The 19,481-nt window shown below is 39.6% G+C and overlaps 1 protein-coding gene across 2 annotated transcripts in view; it reads left to right on the forward strand.

The window, feature by feature from the left end:
* Window positions 1-237: 237 nt before the first annotated feature.
* DCAF7 (DDB1 and CUL4 associated factor 7) overlaps window positions 238-19,481 on the forward strand; it is a 30,485-nt gene continuing 11,241 nt past the window's right edge. For both annotated transcript variants that reach the window (XR_014019309.1, XM_081270910.1), the window contains exons 1-4: window positions 238-613; window positions 16,215-16,373; window positions 17,063-17,174; window positions 17,658-17,776. Coding sequence is in view for 1 of the 2 variants with exons in the window: in XM_081270910.1 (XP_081127036.1) it covers window positions 476-613; window positions 16,215-16,373; window positions 17,063-17,174; window positions 17,658-17,776 (528 nt within the window). In the remaining variant the exon portion in view is untranslated. The remainder of the gene's footprint in view (window positions 614-16,214; window positions 16,374-17,062; window positions 17,175-17,657; window positions 17,777-19,481) is intronic.

A 19,481-nucleotide genomic window follows, 5' to 3' on the forward strand; every position in this document is an offset into this window, starting at 1 on the left:
TCACCTGTTTGACTGATGGCTTGGCCAGCCAATGACCTTTGCGGCAGCGAAAGCGCCTGTCTCCAGGAATTGGGCCGATCGAGTAGCCGGAATGACAAACATTTACGCCAATAGTGAGGAGATTTCGAACACTACGGCCGCAATAACCAATGAAAAGAAAGAATAGCTTCCAAAGGACGTGTCGGGCAGCCAACGGCCAGCGTTGCTGCGGGGGTAGCGTGGCTTCCGTTCCGAGAGGGCGGGGCGGCATCCCAAACGGAAGGTGGTTGTTGTCGGTGCCGAAGCAGGTTTGAAACTGGGGGTCGGGCCGGGCCGTCGTTGTTTGTAGCCGCTGCCCCTCTTCCGGGCTAGGCCGTTCTGCCCGCCCCGCCTCCCTTCCGATCCCTGCGTCCCAGGCCCGGCTCCCCGCCCGACTCGTACCCCACCAGCCGCAGCCCGCCGCAGCCCCCTCCCGCTCTGCGGCCCGGCGGCCACGATGTCCCTTCACGGCAAACGGAAGGAGATCTACAAGTATGAAGCGCCCTGGACCGTCTACGCAATGAACTGGAGCGTGCGGCCAGACAAGCGCTTTCGCCTGGCGCTGGGCAGCTTCGTGGAGGAGTACAACAACAAGGTGGGCCGGGCCGGGGCTCGGAACCCAGGTGACGGGAAGCGGGCCCGAGAGCGCTCTTTCGGGGCTGGAGCCTCGACCCTAGAACCCTCCTGTGGACAGGCTTTAGCGTCGCGGAGCGGTTGCTCAATGTCTGCCCCTGTGCTTGGCATTGCGAACGGGTCACCTTTGATTATGGCAACATTTCTGTGTAGTGGGGAGACGGAGGCACGGTGTTGTGACTTGTCCTAGGCAGACAGGTATTTCGTGTAGGTAACAGGTCTCAAATCCTAGTTTGTACCCCAGAGCTACGCCATTTGTTCCTCTAATCCCCCCCCCCCCTTCTGCCGCATTGCTTCAGTTCGGGGTGGGGGAGGGAAGTGGTAGTGATGGCTGTGAAGGAAAATGCAGGCGTTTCCAATAGTGGTCGTGCACTGCTGGTTACACTAGATTTCTGTAAGACTGTTTATTAAACCGGCTTCTCTGCCCCGTACTCCCACCCCCAAATACTACTACTGGATCCCCAGGCTTTCTGCCAGGATTGTCTTATTGCCTGTTGCTTTCTGATATCCATCCTCTCCCAAGTGATCTCTTTTTGGAAATCTTGGCCTGTATCTTGAGCCTGCCATTGTTTCTGAATAGAGAAAGATGACATTTGGCCTAATCTTAGCTTCTTTTATGATGATTTCTTTTATGCAACCTTTAAGTAGTAAGTCTTGTTGTACATCCATGGATTTGAGACTCCTTCATGAAGCACTGGTAGGAGGGGGAAGCTTTTAAGCTGGTTATTCAGTGTAAATGTATTTTTGAGAGTTTGGGAAGAATTTTCTTTCCTTTACCTCTTAATATCTTCCTTTTGTTTTATTAGAATAAAGGTTGTTATTGATAGTGATCAGAACAATTGAAAACTTTGGCTGGTTGTATTGAAAGCCTGTATTCCTGTTTATTGCTCTGAACATCAGATTTAAGAGTCAAAACTGTAGACAGTAATAAATTGGGTACAATGGGAAAAGCCAGGTTATCTAGGGTTATGTCCTGTTGGGACCATTGATTAGCTCTAAGATGTTGTATGGACCAGTATTATTATATGTGAGATCCATTATTATGTTTGCTGTGGGAGCAGGGTTCTGTTTTACAAGTGAAACTCCTGTAAGATACATTTGAACATTTTAAGTTGATTTAGTTTGTCAGGAACACATCTGTTTCTCTGGAGTATGTCCTAACTTCTTTGGAGTGTCCTTTGAGAAAAGGAGGAAAGGGATGAACTCTCAGTGCCTAGACAGTACACGTACACAAAAAGTTAACAAATCCCAGGGAGAATGCATTGATCCACCCTTGTTCAAGCAAGACAGTTTTATTTCCTTTTCTCTGATGCCCCTTTCTCACACAGTGAATAGCAGAACTGGAATGGAATTCAAGGTTCTGATGTGGACACTGTGTTAATAAAATTAAGACGACTAGAACTGTTGCTTAAGGATACTAGGATTGAGCTCAGAGGTAGAGCACTTGCTTACCATGTGTGAGAACCTGGATTCTATCCTCAGCACCACATAAAAATAAATAAATAAATATAAAGGTATAAAAAAATACAATATAATTTGTCTTTCAAAAGGCTGGAATCTTTTCACACAAATTGATGTGTTTTTGTTCTAAGTTCTTTCAGAGTCATTGGGTCAGCAGTAGTGGTGCCGTTTCTAAGAGAGGAGAAACTGAGTCATAGCTCAACTGCTGATGGAATCAGTGGAGTAACTGATGTCAAACTTCATTTGCAGGAACTCTGTCCCAAAGTTTGTCCTTTGATTTAGCAACTGTGTGCCAGGCACATGGGTAGCATGCAAACCAGCAATCCCAGCATTAACAGAATAAGTGGTTAACTTCTGTCTCTCTTTCGTTTTTTTTTTTTTTTTTTTTTTTTTTTTTGTAATGGGGATTGAACCCAGAAGCCCTCTACCACTGAGCCATACTCCCAGCCCTTTTTATTTTGTTTTGAGACATTGTCTTACTAAGTTGCCCAGGCAGATCTTAAACTTGTGGCCCTTCTGCCTCAGCCTCCCCAGTTGCTGTGAGTACATATGCTCATCACCATGCACAACTTAGTTAACAATATCTTAATTCACTCCCATGATGTAGACAGTGCAGAGTCTTAGAACTATTTTGTGCCTCCACCTATCAGGGTTCTTTCTGTGTGTGTGCACGTATATACGTGCATGCTGTGAAGGGAATACTTGAAAGCTGATGCCAATAGAACACTTCTTATAATTGTTTTCAAATGCATAAGTTATGTAGGAATCCAAAAAGAAACCAATTAAATCAAACTACAAATATCAAAAACACCTTTAAAACAGTGGCAGTATAGCAATACGTACCTTAAAATCAGCTCATTAAATTATACCATCTGGTGTAATTACCATAATTTTGAAATAGTGTTAAGGATAAATAGTATTTCAAGATGTTTAACACCTGTAATATGATAGGGAAAAAAAACAGTGATTCTGTTGACAATAAAGTCATAGATACTCTCATTGCTAGGTGGCAGCCTCCATTTATAACTAAAGAAATACTTAACGTCAACTAGAGGTTAGTGAACATAAGGATGTAATTTCCAGTTCAAGTTCATGGACCTGAAATTAAGAAACCCTGCATCAGAGATCTGTGCCTAGGCGCTGGTGGGCAGTAAATTCCACCTTAAAGCACTGGTTCCTGGGCTAAGTTTTAAAGAAACCTTGTCACAGGGGTGGTAGCCTACATAAGTGAGAGGAGCTAAAAATTTAAAAATTTTAGGTCTTTTATTTCTGCTTGCCATGGATCTTGAATACCAGCAGAGGACAAAGTAACATAGCAAATTAACATTCATTAAAAAGCCTAGAAATGATCATTGTTTTAAATGTGGAGTGGACACATTGAGAAAACATGATTATGATGTTTTAAATTTTATATTAATATAATTGTGATTTACTATTATAAAATAATAGAATACTTGGTTGGTCCACAGAATTAAATCTAAAAATCAAGAACTTGACTTCCAGATATCCCTTCATGAGAATAAATTTAGGGATGAAGTTCAGTGGTAGAGTGCTTCTTAGCATATGTGAGGCACTGGGTTCAATCCTTAGCACCACATAAAAAATACAAAGGCATGCTATCCATCTACAGCTACAGAAAAAAAGAAAGAAAGAAAAAGAAACCAATTCAGTCAACTACACCTGCAATAAAAAGCCTCATTATTTGTGGTTGTGTTTTATAATCTTTTTTGGTTTTGGAACAGTGGTTCTCTAAATTACTGTGTGTGAGAATCCACTGAGGGATTTGTATTCTTGGGCTCCACCCCTGAAGCTAACAGACACAGGTGGGCCATATAGCCTTTTAAGAATTACTTTGGCATCTGCTGGCTAGCGGCAGGAATTGAATCTTTTTGCACCTGCAGGCTTCTAAACATTGCTTCCATCCAAGTTCATCCATGGAAAAAACTCTAGTGTGAGATAGCCTTTTTTGAGATAGTTTGGTTTGATTTGTTTTGTTTTGTTTTTAATAGTTCTGTTTTTTTGTTTTGTTTTGTTTTGTGTGTGTGTGTTTGTCTCCAGGGATCAAACCCAGAGCCTTGTGCTTTTGGACAAGTGCTCTACCACAGAGCTACACCCCTGGCCCCATGAATTGAGATTTTCATCTTACTGCTTCCCAGTTTTGTGTGGCCTTTGGGCAAATTATCCTCTATGCCTCATTTTCCTCGTCTGTAAAATGAGGGTAATAAGTTCATTTTATTACCTTATAAATTTGTTTGGAACATTATGTGAGTTAATATATGTAGTGGATTTAGGAATTCTACCTGACATGGAGTAAACCGTATAGAAATGTTAGCTGTTTTTTAATCATCATCATTACTGTGTCTGTAATTGAAATATGTTCAAGGAGAACTATATGTATGTTGGGTAAATCTACTTTTATATATCAGAAAGGTACCATAAACTGTCATTATGTTCATTCCCTGTCTTTAAAGACCTAGGGGAAAATTTCTGATCCCAGCCCATTTTTTGATCTTCCAGTTTCACATAGTCAGACTCCTGGTAGCATAGTGTATTACTTTAAGCCCATGTTCTCTTGTTCTACCTGGCTTGCCCACAGTAACTCTGATACAAGAATTTTACATTTCTTTTGAGTTTTAACAGTATCTGGTCTAGGCAGGTGGTTTTCCCCTTCTTTTATTAGATAAAGAAAGGTAGCAGTTCTTGGGCTTTTCTCTTAGGCACATGTTTCAGGATTGGTTTTGAATAAAGTTGGCAGAGTGGCTGGGATTTATTTTTCCCTAATATTTAACTAACTTAGCACTTGAGCTCTTAAGCATGTGGAGAACATTTTCAAGGAAAGAGACTGTTGGTAATACCTGATGCTTTCTGAAGTGTGTCTATGTGCAACAACCTTATACCTGCAGTACTCACAGATAAACATTTGCCTTGTCAGTCTGTGTTGCTTCCTCTGAAATTTTTAATGCAGAGTTACTTTATATATTTGGTATATTTGACACTGGAATATGATTTTTCATCTTTCAGTATTTGCGGCAGCCCATTCTCATTCATTTACTCATTAATTGAACAAGTATGTACTGAACATGTATACATGTTTTAAGCACAGGGATCATACTTGGAAAACTTCTGTAGCTTTTATCAGCAGATGAGAGATCAAGAGCAATGAAAAGAATGTGTTTTAGTACTTGTCAGTAATTTTGACAGATATTTAGAAATTTACCATGTTCTGCCAGGCCCTGGCAAAAGTGTTCCTCCAGTCTCTGGTCTTCTGTCAGCAAGGAAGTTTAAAACATTAAACTCTTTTGGTTTTACTTCCCCCTTCCTTTTTCTAGTCAGTGAGAGGACTGATTCCCCCATGGGATCACTGAATATATTGTTTTTTGCTCTAACCTCGTTCCCTAGACTACTGGAGATGCTTTGATTGAATAAGGACTGAATCTCTTCTGGAGATAGTCTGGCATGCCTGAGGCCTTGCTGCCAGGACTGACTGGTCAGTCTCTGAGTCAGGAACCAAAGGGCTGTGGTACCAGAATTCATCTTAAAAATTTGATAGGGCAGGTCTTAGGTATCTGCAGGCACTGCCCTAGAGTAAAAATCAGGAATAGGTTTGAAGGGAGGACAAGTGGAAAAGACCAGGAAAAGGTGGTTTATACCCTCAGAATGTTGCTGTAGTTGATTTTGGTTATGTTAACAATTGTGGGGAAATGGTGCCATGGCTGGAGTTGTGCTGAACTGGATAACTTGAGAGCTGGTTTAAAGACTATACTCACATACATTCCTTTGTGTTCTGTGCTAACTGTATATGTATTAAAGTCTAATACACAGTTTTCTCCAGGAGCTTATAATAACAATCAAGGTAAATAATGATACTTTGAAAAAAAACATAGGTATGAATAATGTGTAATTTATGTTCTTTGTGAAAGTGAAGCTGTGATCATGCTTTCAAGGGGTATTTTATATTCCATATTTGATTTTTAGAAGACATCAGACAATATTTATTTATTTATTTATTTAGAGAATTTTAATATTTATTTTTTAGTTCTCAGCGGACACAACATCTTTGTTTGTATGTGGTGCTGAGGATCGAACCCAGGCCGCACGCATGCCAGGCGAGTGCGCTACCGCTTGAGCCACATCCCCAGCCCCTAGACAATATTTATTTATGTATTTATTTTGCAGTACCAGGGGTTGAACCTAGGGAAACTTTACCCCTAAGCTACATCCCCAGCCCTTTTTTGAGACAGGGTCTCATTAAGTTGAAGAAGCTGGTTTCCAATTTGGCAATCTTCCTGCCTCAATCTCTTGATTAGCTGGGATTATAGGTAGGTGCCATTGTGTCTAGACACACAGTAACATTTACAGTTTTAAATGAGCTGGGGATGGAGCTGGGGTTGTGGCTCAGTGGTAGAGCACTTGCCTTGCACGTATGAAGCACTGGGTTCGATCCTCAGCACCACATGAAAGAATAAATAAAGTTATTAATTCCAACTACAACTAAAAATATTTTTAAAAAATAATAAGTTGGGGCTGGGGAGGTAGCTCAGTGGTTGAGTGCTTGCCTAACATGTTCAAGGTCCTAGGCTCAATCTCCAGTACCTCAAAACAAAAAAACCTGAGTAAAGGGCTGGGGTTGTGGCTCAGCAGTAGAGTGTTTTCCTAGCACATGTGAAGCCCTGGGTTCTATCCTCAACACCACATAAAAATAAATAAATAAAATGAAGGTATTGTGTCCAACTACAACTAAAATATAAATATTAAAACAAACAAACCTGAGTAAAATGATCCTGCTTTGCAGCCTTTTCTCTTTAGGGACTTTCATTTCACATGTTGGGTAAAGTGTTGTGGAACAATGGTTGCAGAAAGGCACTGGAGGTAGGAGATAAAAGACACTTAGCAAGAGGGCAGGAAATACTGTGGAGAAAAAGGCAGAGAAAGACTTAGGTGTCAACCACTTAAGTCAGGTTTATTTTTTCTGTATGCTTCCACACTATGTAAGGAAGGCTAATGGCTATGGGAAAATACTGAGAAAGGAGGGCAGTGACCGCAGAAATCTGTGACTGCAGATTCCAAAATCGGAACAGCTACAGTTCTTCAAAATAGGATTTGATGGACAGAATCGATCCTCTGGGACAGTGAAAATACCTGGGATAAGAAGGAAGCTAAGCTGGGCAGGGGTTGTGGCTCAGAGGTAGAGTGCTTGCCTACCAAGTGTGAGATACTGGGTCCGATCCTCAACACCACATATAAATAAAAAAATAAAGATATTAAACAAAAGCTGGGGGGGAGCTAAGTGTACCAGAAGACATATTGGTGTGCTGCCTCTTCTATGAGGCAGAAGGAAGAGAGGTTGAACTACCAGCAGCATCCTATTGGCTGAGGAGATACAAAGGCTTCTCGTGTTTTGCTAATTTGGACCATGGCCCTGGCCTCCCTTCCACAAGAGCTTCCTTCAAATCATCTGGGAAGAACCTGTCTCATTGGAAAGGAATCAGTATGAAAGCTACAGAAAGATACTATAAGAAAGGATGGGCAAGTGGAAACAAGTGTCTCGTAGTACCCTCACTTAGAATAGTGTTTCACCTTAGCTAAAAAAATGATGGCCAGTCTTGCCACAGAATTCAAAGAACTTTAAAAAAATTCAAAACTCTGAGCAGAGATACAGTAGATCAAGTAAAATAAGGCACAGTGACAGGAGAAAATGGAACCGGCAGAGCACAGAAAAGTAGAAGAGAAAACTAAAATTATCACAGGATTCAAAGCCACATTGAAACAATAAAGGTAAATACAAGCTGTCAAAAACAAAAGAATAAGGAGGACAAATATTTTAAAACGAGAAGTTAACCATTAGAATGTAATAGAGGTCAAAAAGAAAGAAGATCTAGGGGCTGGGATTGTGGCTCAGCGGTAGAGCGCTCACCTAGCTCAAGCGGGGCCTTGGGTTCAATCCTCAGCACCACATAAAAATAAATGAATGTGACTTTGAGCATGCTTGAAAACAAGATGCTTGCTGTCCTTGATGGAGCTTGCCTGCAAGCTGGATGTTCTGCCAAGGTTTAGATAAGGTGACTGTGAGCTACTTGTAAAGGAGAGCCCTACAATCATGGCAGACCTTGCTTGCAAATGGGATGTTCCACCAAGGTTTAGATAAGGTGACTCTCTGCTATCTTGACGGAGCTTTGCCTGCAAACAGGATGTTCTGCCAAGTGGGCTAGGAGGGCTCTGAGAAAAATTTTTATCTGTTCTTAACAAAAAGCAGAGCTCAGAATGCTCCGGCCCAAGAGTAGATTAATCCATGAGAAGCAGGTTACTTCTGATTAGTAAGTTACTTCTGTATACTATGTTTAGCTAACTTAAAAACCTGATTCATTGCTGTTGGAATGCTGCCTTCTTTGTTCACAATACTATATAAAGACTGCTATATACAATAAAGGGGCTTCTTCTTCTGCTTCTTCGGTTTCTTCTGCTTGTTCATGCTGACCTGCATGTGAGTCATTTGCAGCAGAATGGAATAAAGGTATTGTGTCCAACTACAACTAAAAAATAAATATTTTTAAAAAAAAAAGAAAGAAGATCTAACTTAGGTGTATGATTTCCCTGAAGAAGAGAACCAAAGAAATAAAATCAAAAGCTCAAATACATAGTTAAAGAGGAATTCAGAGGTAGAGATTTGAAGTAATGAGTTCATACAGAGTCTTAAGAAAAATTATCAAAAAGCAATTGGCACTGAAACATTGTAGGAAAATTTCTGCACTTTAAGAATGAAGACAGAATTCTTTGAACATCTAGTCAAAGTGCTCAAGTCCTCTTTAAGAAGGGGAAAAGATGTTAGGCTAACTACATTTGTTGACAGAGGCAATGGAGTAATGTTTACAGATCTATAAATATTGTAGGATTGTGTTTTACTATAAGTACCTGGGAGTATACTTGAATATCTATAAGGTTTATATGGAAAAAATAATGCTGACGAACATGAGACAAGGCTTGAAAAATGGAAAGGTAGACTCTAGAAAAGCTTAGCATCAGTATCCATGTCCATAAACTTCATATGATCCCTGTTCAAAATACCATAATTTAAAAAAATTTTTTTAGAACCAGGGTAAACTGATTAATTAATTCTACACAGGCATTTTACAAACATGCACATATTGTCAGAAAACTTCAGAAAAGGAAGAGCAATGAAGGAGGCGGGACATTAACCACCAAGATGTTAAAAAACAACAACAACAAACTGTAACTATAAGGCTGTAGTTATTAAGATAGTTTGGTAGTACTGCAAGGATTAACAAATGAACAGAAGAGACTCTAGAAATGAACTCAGAATGCATAAAGAAATTTTGTCTGTGCAAAAAGATGGTGCAATATTAATAATGAAAAATCAGTGGCATTGAGACTAGGGGAAAAAAATTCTCTGTCTTAAACCTTGTACCGGAATTCCAGATGAATAAAAAAAAATGTGAGTATACAACTATAGAGCATGGAAGAATTTTGTAATCACAGCGTGAGAAAGCGTAAAAGTGGGAATGAACAATACCATATAAGAATAAAATACTTTTGGCAAAACCAACTAACCCCACAAAGTAAAAAAATAAGTGACATTGAAAAACTACATGTAACATTGTAGACCACACATCTTTTAATATATAAACATCAGCAAATTACAACCCAATAAATCAATAGAAAAAGGGAAGCAAATATGAATACTTCCCAGAAAAGGATATATAAATGATTCTTAAGCATATGTAGAACTGATGGGGCTGGGGTTGTAACTCAGTTGGTAGAGTATTTGCTTTGCATGTGAAGCACTGGGTTTGATCCTCAGCACCACATAAAAACAAATAAATAAAGGTATAAAAAAATGGAACTGAACCTCATAAGAAAAAGGAAAGTTTCAGCTAGATAAAGGAAAATCTAAAACCTTATTAACACACATTGAGTGTATGTGTAGTTTCTCTTGGCCACCATGGAGGTCAAGTAGCAGTTGGTATCAAAATTTAAAATGGAATTACCTTCAATCCTGTAGTTTCACTTGTGGGAATTCACACTACAGCTATGCTTACATGGTTGAAATGTGCAGAGATACTCATTTTAGCATTATTGTAAGCATAAAATATGAAAATATTAAAGAAATTATTGAATAAATTGTGGTACATCCTTGCAGTTATTTAAAGAATGGATTAGCCGGGTGTAGTGGCACACCCCAGAATCCCAACAGCTCCAGAGGCTGAGACAAGAGGATTGCAAGTTCAAAGCCAGCCTCAGCAACTGCAAGTTGCTAAGTAATTCAGTGAGACCCTGTCTTTAAATAAAATACAAAACAGGGCTGGGAATGTGGCTCAGTGGTAGAGTGCCCCTGAGTTCAATCCCCAGTACCACCCTGCCAAAAAAAAAAAAAAAAGAATGGATTAGCTTTACATATACTAATATGGAACATTTTAAAAACCATTGAGTGAAGAAAACAATGTGCAGAATAGCATATTACAAACTACCATTCATGTAAAAAAAATGCACACATCCACATGCATACCTATATATGCTCATGTGTGGAAGGGATACATAAGAGATGGGGAATGTTGACTTATCCAGGAAGGGGAGCTAGGATGTAGGGCCTTAATTTCACTGTTGTTGCTTTTGTGCCTTTCAAATATTATACCTTTTGTAAATATAACTAGTAAAACAGTTAACATTAATTAAATGTTTTTAAATGATTTAAAAATAATTAAATCATAGTATGACTTAAAAGGAAATAAAGAGAAAGGAATGAATGACAAACAACAAAAAAGCAAGATCTCTTATAAGAAATCAGGCCTGATAATATTAACTTCAGATAGAATTAAAAGCAAGGCAAAAAAAAAAAAGTTGGAACAAAAGAAAATACATTGTTAAAATTACAACCAACAAGGGGCTGGAGATATAGCTCAGTGGTAGAGTGCATGCTTAGTATTGAAGCTCTGGGTTCAATCTCCAGTGTGCATGCACATGGAGTTTTTAAAAAGGTAACCCAGGGCCAGGGTTGTAGCTCTTTGGTAGAGTGCTTGCCTAGCACATGTGAGGCACTGTGTTCAATCCTCACCACAACAAAAATAAATAAAATATTATGTCTGTCTACAACTAAATACATAAGTAAATAAAAAGGTAGCCCAGCCAGGTGTGGTGGTACATACCTGTAATCCCAGCAGCTTGGGAGGCTGAGGCAGGAGGATCGAAAGTTCAAAGCCAGCCTCAAGCCTTAGTAACTTAGTGAGGCTTTAAGCAACTTAGCAAGACCCTGTCTCAAAATCAAAAATAAAAAGGGCTGGCTGGGGTTGTGGCTCAGTGGTTAAGTACCCCTGAATTCAATTCCTGGTACCCCCCCAAAAGTAACCTAACATAAAAAATAAAAAGATAAACCAGTTTATGAAAATTATTGATTATGTCTTAAATTTCTTTTTAAAGTTAGGGGGGAATCAACTGACCAAAAAAAAAGAAGAAATCAACAGACCAGGAAAAAATGCTACATATCAAAATTCATGGGAAAATGAGGAGATTTATAAGATATGCTAAATCACTTACCCAAAGTCACATAAAGGGTAAAAGCAGCTGGGCATCATGGCATGGCTCATGCCTATAATCCCAGTAACTTGGGAGGCTAAGGCAGGAGTATCACAAGTTCAAGGTCATCCTCAGTAATTTAGTGAGGCTCTAAGCAGCTTAGCAAGATTCAGTCTCAACATAAAAATAAAAGGGGCTGGAGATGTGACTCAGTGGTAAGGGGCCTCTGGGTTCACTCCCCAGGAAACCCCACCCCCACCCCCACCCACAAAGAGCAAGAAAGAAAATGATGCTAAAGGGTTCAGGAATAGAATTCTTGGTATCTAAATTTTTACCAGTCACCCCCTTTTTGGTTGGGGACTTTTTTTATTTATTTTATTTTATTTTATTTTATTATTAGTTCTAGGTGGATACAATATCTTTATTTTACATTTATGTGGTGCTGAGGATTGAACCCAGTGCCTCATGCATACTCGGCGAGCATTCTACCACTGAGCCACAACCCCAGCCCCGGGACTTTGTTTTTTTTTTTTTAATATTTATTTTTTTAGCTTTAGGTGGACACAATATCTTTATTTTAGTTTTATGTGATGCTGAGGATCGAACCCAGTGTCTCACGCATGCCAGAAGAGCACACTACTACTTGAGCCATATCCCCAGCCAAGGGGACTTTTTTAAAAATATTTTTTTAGTTGTCAACGAACCAGTGCCTCACACATGCTAGGTAAGCACTCTACTCCTGAACTGCAACTCCAGCCCATGGATGGGAACTTCTTATCAAAGAAATTACATTCAAATCATATCGTGGGGCTGGAATTGTGGTTCAGTGGTAGAGCGCTCGCCTAACAGGACAGGACCCAGGTTCAATCCTCAGCACCACATAAAAATAAAGGTATTGTGTTGTGTCCATCTAACCTAAAAAATAAATATTAAAAAAAATTATAGTCGTCAAAAGGGAAACAGCTTCACTATTATTAACTGATTAATCACCTCTAATGTAGTGTTGCGTCCTGGTAAACTAAGTTGGAAAAATGCACTTTGGCCTTGAAGCTGAAGTGAGACTTTTCTGAATTTTTACGTCTATTTCAAGGACAGATCCAACTTGAGCTCAGATGTTGTAGGTTCTGAGAAACTGGAGTAGATGATGGACACAGGCATTCTGAGAAGACTGATTTGCCTGGAAAAGTAAGCAAGAGTTCTGTGGGGTATGTCTAAGTTAGAGTGGTCAGGCTCACCAGGGAGACATGCCCACAGGCCCAACTCAGGTTTTTGCTATCATTTCAACAATTCTTCCTCCATTGAGTGGAGCTAGTTACTAGTTGGGATGAAAGATCAGGACCCCTCACCCTAAGTATTCTCCCCAGGGGGAAGAGGGGCAGGAACACATTCTTCTTTTGGTGCACGAGTGGAAATATGGAGTAGGGAGAGAGAAGTTTAAAGAATAAGATTGCTATTAACAATTTGTCATAGCACAGTGGAAAATCTAGATGAAACATAGGAAAGCAAGTACTGCCAAATTTTCTTAATAAGTAGAAAACCTGAATAATTTTTGAAATGATGGAAAATATTGAAAATACAGTCAAAGATTACGTCCAAATAGGTGCTTACCCCTGGAGTTTTATGGGCTAATTTACCAAAGGAAACATATAAGAGATAAAGGCAGAATAACCATCTATAAGTTTCTACAAATCAGTAAGAAAAAGATAAACAATCCAGTAGGAAATTGGACAGATGTTCTAAATCTTGGGCAAGGTACTTCAACTTTCTTTTCCTCTGCATACTCTTCTGGAAGTGTAACTACTTCATGATGATATTGAGACGATTAAATGAGGTGATTCACATAAAGCATTTCTAGTGCTTACAGATGGCTCATCATATGCTCTCAGATATTAATTATTGTTACTCAAAAATAGTCAATAGTACAATGTTGGAAAATTGCCATTTTTCATTCGCATGGGGAAATTAGCACTCTCGTGTACTGTTGATAAAAGTATAAATGAAAGTAACCTTTTTGAAGACTGATAGAAGAAATAATGTGATATAACAACTGCTTCTAGGGATATCCAACAAAAGCATTTGTACATGTGTACAAAGATAAATGAATAAGGATATTTATTCATTATAGAACTGTTATAATAACAAAGCAATGGGATACAATCAAAATAACAATAGTTAATATTATGGTGTGCTTATCATAATCTGCTGTAGAAGAGTGAGATGGCACTATCTTGTACAGACACAGGAAAATATTTCAAGACAAGTTGTTAAAACCAAGTTGCAGAATAAATTTTATGTACCAAATCTATGCGTAGAAAAACAAAACAAGGGCTGGGGATATAGTTCAGTTGGTAGAGTACTTGCCTTGAATGCACAAAGCTATGTGTTCAATCCTTAGCACCATCCAAAAAAAAAAAAAAAGCGGGGGTGGGGGGGTGCTGGGGTTGTAGTAGCTCAGTGCTTGCCTAGCATCAAGCATGTGTGAGGCACTGGGTTCCATTCTCACCGCCATATATAAATAAATAAAAATATTAAAAAACAAAAACACCAGACCTGTACACATACAAATACATAGAGAAACATTTGGAAAAATACCTATCACATAGTGTTTTCTCAATGTAGAACTGTCATAAATAGAATTTGTTACGGTCAATAAGTAGAATCAAAATCGGTGGTGAAGTTAATCGGAGACTTTATCATTTTATTCTCTATTATATGAATTTATTCACAGAGAACTCATGTTCTCTTTTGTCAAATTTATTTTATTTTTTTTTAAAGAGAGAGTGAGAGAGGGGAGAAAGAGAGAAGAGAGAGAATTTTTTTTTTTAATATTTATTTTTTAGTTCTCGGCGGACACAACATCTCTGTTGGTATGTGGTGCTGAGGATCGAACCCGGGCCGCACGCACGCCAGGCGAGCGCGCCACCGCTTGAGCCACATCCCCAGCCCCTTTTGTCAAATTTAAATGTTTGAGTATCTGAACAAAAATTCAAACCAAAGTTAGAGCCAAGTGTTATTCTTCTCATATCTGGTTGGCAACTGGGAATAGAAGAGCTTGGGTCTGTTTGAGAATAAATCACAATTTGGTGCAAACATATGAGGTCTCTGGGAAATGATACTAGGTTGCATAAATGAAACATTCACATTGAGTAAGACTCTTGCCTAAGTTCACAGCTTGAAATATGGAGGAAAATACAACCAAGTTGTCTGCTAAGAAGCCAGAGAGAACTTTTCGAGTTGGTGGAAGTGTTCTTTTTGTGTGTGGAATGGGGTTGCTCGGGTTGAATCTAGGAGGACTCTATCACTCAGACAGCCTTGTATTTGTTTTTATTTTATTTTTTTGAGATGGGGTTTTGTTAAGTTGTCCAGGCTGATCTTGAACTTGTGATCCTCTTGCCTTAACTTCCTGAGTCATTGGGATTACAGGCATGAGCCACTATACCTAGCTGGTAGAAGTGTTTATATCTTAATTGTTGTGGGAGTTACATAACTGTGTATGTTGACCAAAAGTCACGGAACTGTACACTTGAGTGAATTTATTTATGTACCTAAACCTGATTTGGGGAGAGTATGTACAGGTATCTAAAACTAAGACCAGAAAGACAAGGAATTTTGTTTCTGCTCTATGGTTAGTGCTTTTCCTCTTATCCCACCATTCTGTCTTTGAGTTAAAAATTTGTAAGCAAATGTATGTGAGTGTCATTTCGCATTGAACCAGATTGAGTTTGACAGGAGAAGATGGAAATTAATGGTGGAAAACTGACTCTAAGCAAAAGTAGCCAGAACTAGGTGGGACTTCTTATCAGTGATGCCACTATTTTTGCCACTCACAGTGGTTTGGATTCTCAAATACTCATTCACAAACCCTTATGTATAAACCTGTAACTAACCATTGTTAAAGTTGGGGGTGAGAGTGAGGATTGTGCATTGTTGACTTTTTAGTGGGACATAATTTGTTGTAAGAGACTGCACAAGGTGTTTGATATACCTGGCTTCCAAGCACCAGATGCCCACCGCATTTCCAGTCAAAAGCACTTCCTCACCCTGACTATTTTTGAGTAACATCCAGCTGAACAGATAATGCAGTTTTGTGATTTGAGGTCAAGAGTGTAGGATTAGGAGTCAGAGAACATGTATTGAGAGCTTCTCTGTCTCTAATACTGGCTTTGCAGTATTGAATGTAATGGAACCTTCTGGGTCTGATTTTTCTGTCTGGCAGTGGATGGTTTGTCTAAGTGCCCTCTCAATGTAATAATTTCTTACTCTGAGTTAAGTATAATACAGGGTCAAGATTTCTATCACTGGCTAGGGATCTGATGTATTTGATACTTCTCCAAAAGAACAAATGCTTATGCTGGCTGGGGTGTGGTGGCACACACTGGTAATCCTAAAGACTGGGAAGCTTGAGACAGGAGGATCACAAGTTTGAGGCCACCCTGGGCAACTTAGTGAGACCCTGTCTCAAAAAGTTCTAGGTAGAATGTCACTCAGGTCAGTCCCTAGCATCAAAAAAAGGGAAAAAGAGAAGAAAGGAAGGAAAAAAAAAAAAGCTTATGTGGCTCAACTTTGTTATGTTGCAGGTTCAGCTTGTTGGTTTAGATGAGGAAAGTTCGGAGTTTATTTGCCGAAACACCTTTGACCATCCATATCCCACCACAAAACTCATGTGGATCCCTGACACAAAGGGCGTCTATCCAGACCTACTGGCGACAAGTGGTGACTATCTCCGAGTGTGGAGGGTAAGCAGATGTTTGATTAGCAGCCAGACAAATGGGCTTTCTTACTGTCAGCTGTTAGTGTGGAATCACAGAGAATGGATGGACTAGAGGCAGGTGTCATTTTAGCAAGGGAGAAGCAAGTGCAGCTTATCTGGCCTGACCTTGTTTGGCTCAGCAGATTTTCTAATAAGATTCCATGAGTCTTACTGCTGGCTGTAGTCAGCCTTGAAAACCTGAGGCTTAGTTAATTAACCTGATATGACTTGAACAGCCCTCAGTGGGTGTCAGGGCTCTTATTCTTTTGACAACCAAGATACTTTTGAGTAAACTAAACCAAATACCAGGCCATTGAGTCTAATAAATGAAGTGAGTGGGTCTTGGAGCACTCCTGCCCCTTTGCTTAGCTCACCATCAGCAACATCCTTAGTAGCCTTGGGCATTGTGTCTAGCAGGCAAGATGCCAAGATTCTGAGTAGAGCAAAGTGAGAAGACCCCTCTGAAAAGATGCAGGGAAGAAAATTTTGAAAGCAAAGTTGGGTAGAGGAGAAAGTTTGAAATAATGTGGCATTTAGGAAGTTTCTCATTCTTTATGCTGAAATGTTTTCCTTCATGTCTTAGATTTACTAAGGTACTACCTAAACAGGGTTTTGTTTTGTTTTGTTTTGTTGGTTAAGATAAGACTGGTTGATTTTTTTCCCCCCTTCCTTTAGGTTGGAGAAACAGAGACTAGGCTGGAGTGTTTGCTAAACAATAACAAGAACTCGGATTTCTGTGCCCCCCTGACCTCCTTTGACTGGAATGAGGTGGATCCTTATCTTTTAGGTAAAGAAGTTAGGGAGCATGTAGTCCAGTTTGAAAAAGCAGAGATACATATTCTCATATATAACACTGTGCCAGTCCCCCCCCCCCCCCGCTTCATTTTTGCGGTGCTGGAAATAGAACCCAAGGCCTTATGCATGGTAGACCAATGTTGTAACACTGAGGTATACCCCCAGCCCCTGGGCCAGTTTTTAAGTACATCATCCTAAAACAGGCCAAGTGAGAAGTAGGCTAAATATGGAATATAGTTATTAACTCCTCTATATAGAATTGAGCTTTCTATGTGTATATGTCTTGTCTCTTATTAAAATCTAAGGTCGTGAGTTAATAATTTTATATTTGACCCTCCCTGTGCTAAGAAAGTATTTGTGGCATGTTGTCTGCTGGGCCAAGCAGATGAGCAGGAGGGAAGTGTGCACCTCACTCCCCAAGTGTGCAAGGAGAACCTCACTCCTGGCAGCCTCTCACTTGAAGTGGTATTTGCAGGTACCTCAAGCATCGACACAACTTGCACCATCTGGGGACTGGAGACAGGGCAGGTGTTGGGGCGAGTGAATCTTGTGTCTGGCCATGTGAAGACCCAGCTGATCGCACATGACAAAGAGGTAATGACACTTTCTTCTTTCCTCAAATGTGTTCTGTATCTGTATGTGAGAGGTCAGGCTGTTCTCTCACTATTGTGCTTGTTACATAGAAGATCATAATGCCAATATGCTTGTCTAAATTAAAAACAGTAATGTGTCAAAACAGCAGATATGTTGTGAACTAATGCTTTTTTTCTTCTTTTGATACTAGAGATTGAACCAGGGACACTTAATCCCAAAGCCAAATCCACAGCCCTTTTTATATTTTGACAGGGCCTTACTGATTTGCTGAAGCAACTTGTGATCCTTCTGCTTCAGCCTCCCAAGTCACTGGGATTATAGGCATGAGCCAGCATGCCCAGCAACTAATGAATTTTTTGACCAATATGAATGAATTATTCTATAGTTTTATCATTTTTCTTTTCATGCCAAAGGTTACTGGGGGTTGAATCTAGGGCCCTTTGTATGCCAGGCAAATGTTCCACCACTGAGCTATATTCCAGCCTTCTTTTTTTGTAAATATTTTTAAAGTTATACATGGACACAATATTTTGTTTATTTATTTTCATGTGGTGCTGAAGATTGAACCCAGTGCCTCACATGTGTGAGACAAGCAGCACTCTGCCACCGAGCCACAACCTTAGCCCTATCCCAGCCTTTCTAAAATTTCTTTGAAACAGGGTGTAAACTATGTTTCCTAAGGTGGCCTCAACCATGTTGGGATCCTCATGCCTCAGCCTCCCCAAAAGTTGTTTTGTTTTTTTTTTTTTTTTTTTTTTTTTTTTTTTTTTAATAATGAAGTCCCTTACAGACACAATGGAAACTGATGTGATTAAAAATAATCTTAGAGTAATACTTGCCTCAAAACTTAATAGCATTTGTTGGAGGGAAGGGAGGCAGTAAAAGGATATTTCTTGAGAGACCAACCTAATTTTCAATTTTTTTTGTCTAAAAAGGTTTTATTAATCTTGTACTTTTAATCTGTCAGAAAAGCTATTGGTGATTATATTTGAGTAAAAGCATTTCTTTGATGATTTGGGGAAATGGTCATAAATTTTTCTTTCCAGAGCCATTCCATGCTCCTGTCTGATTTCCTGGAGGTCGTGTTTCCTTTTCTATTCTCCCTTACCTACATGGCTAGGGGTATTAATATTTGTACAGGAAGAAAACAAAAATAATGTGAGGTAAGGCCCTGCAATCAGTCCCCAGTGTGGCCAAAAGGGAAAAAAAAAATGCCTTAACTTTATGCCAGAAACTTGAGGTTGACAAGAGACTAGGATGGTGACAATCAGGTTATCACTTTTAGTAAGGGATTATTCTTCAGGCTTCTGTACTTCTAAACATAAGATTCGTTACAAAGACTACTGGACTTGACTCCTGCTAATCATATGAAGGTTTGTCCTACAGAAAGGATTAGTGAGGAACTTCTGGAAACCATCTTGGGCATCATGTGGAACAATGCTGCATTTTAGTTATGTGACAGCCTCGCTCACTGTTCTCTGTTAGATTCAACCCAGAGATAGCAATTACTCTGATATTTGAACTGGGAGGCCTCAAGCCAGGGAATTGCTTCCATAGATGCTGTTTAAGCTGAGAACCTACAGAGGCAACAGTGAATAATTGAGCTAAGAGTAGTAGGAAGCTGACACTCCCTGTAGACCAAAGGTGGCAAAGGAGGAGGCAGGGTTCCTGGAGCCCAGGGGCTGAGTTTACCTGGCAGAAATGC

This window comes from Spermophilus citellus, assembly GCF_964194105.1.
Source record: "Spermophilus citellus genome assembly, chromosome: 17".
In the NCBI taxonomy this organism is placed as follows: Eukaryota; Metazoa; Chordata; class Mammalia; order Rodentia; family Sciuridae; genus Spermophilus; species Spermophilus citellus.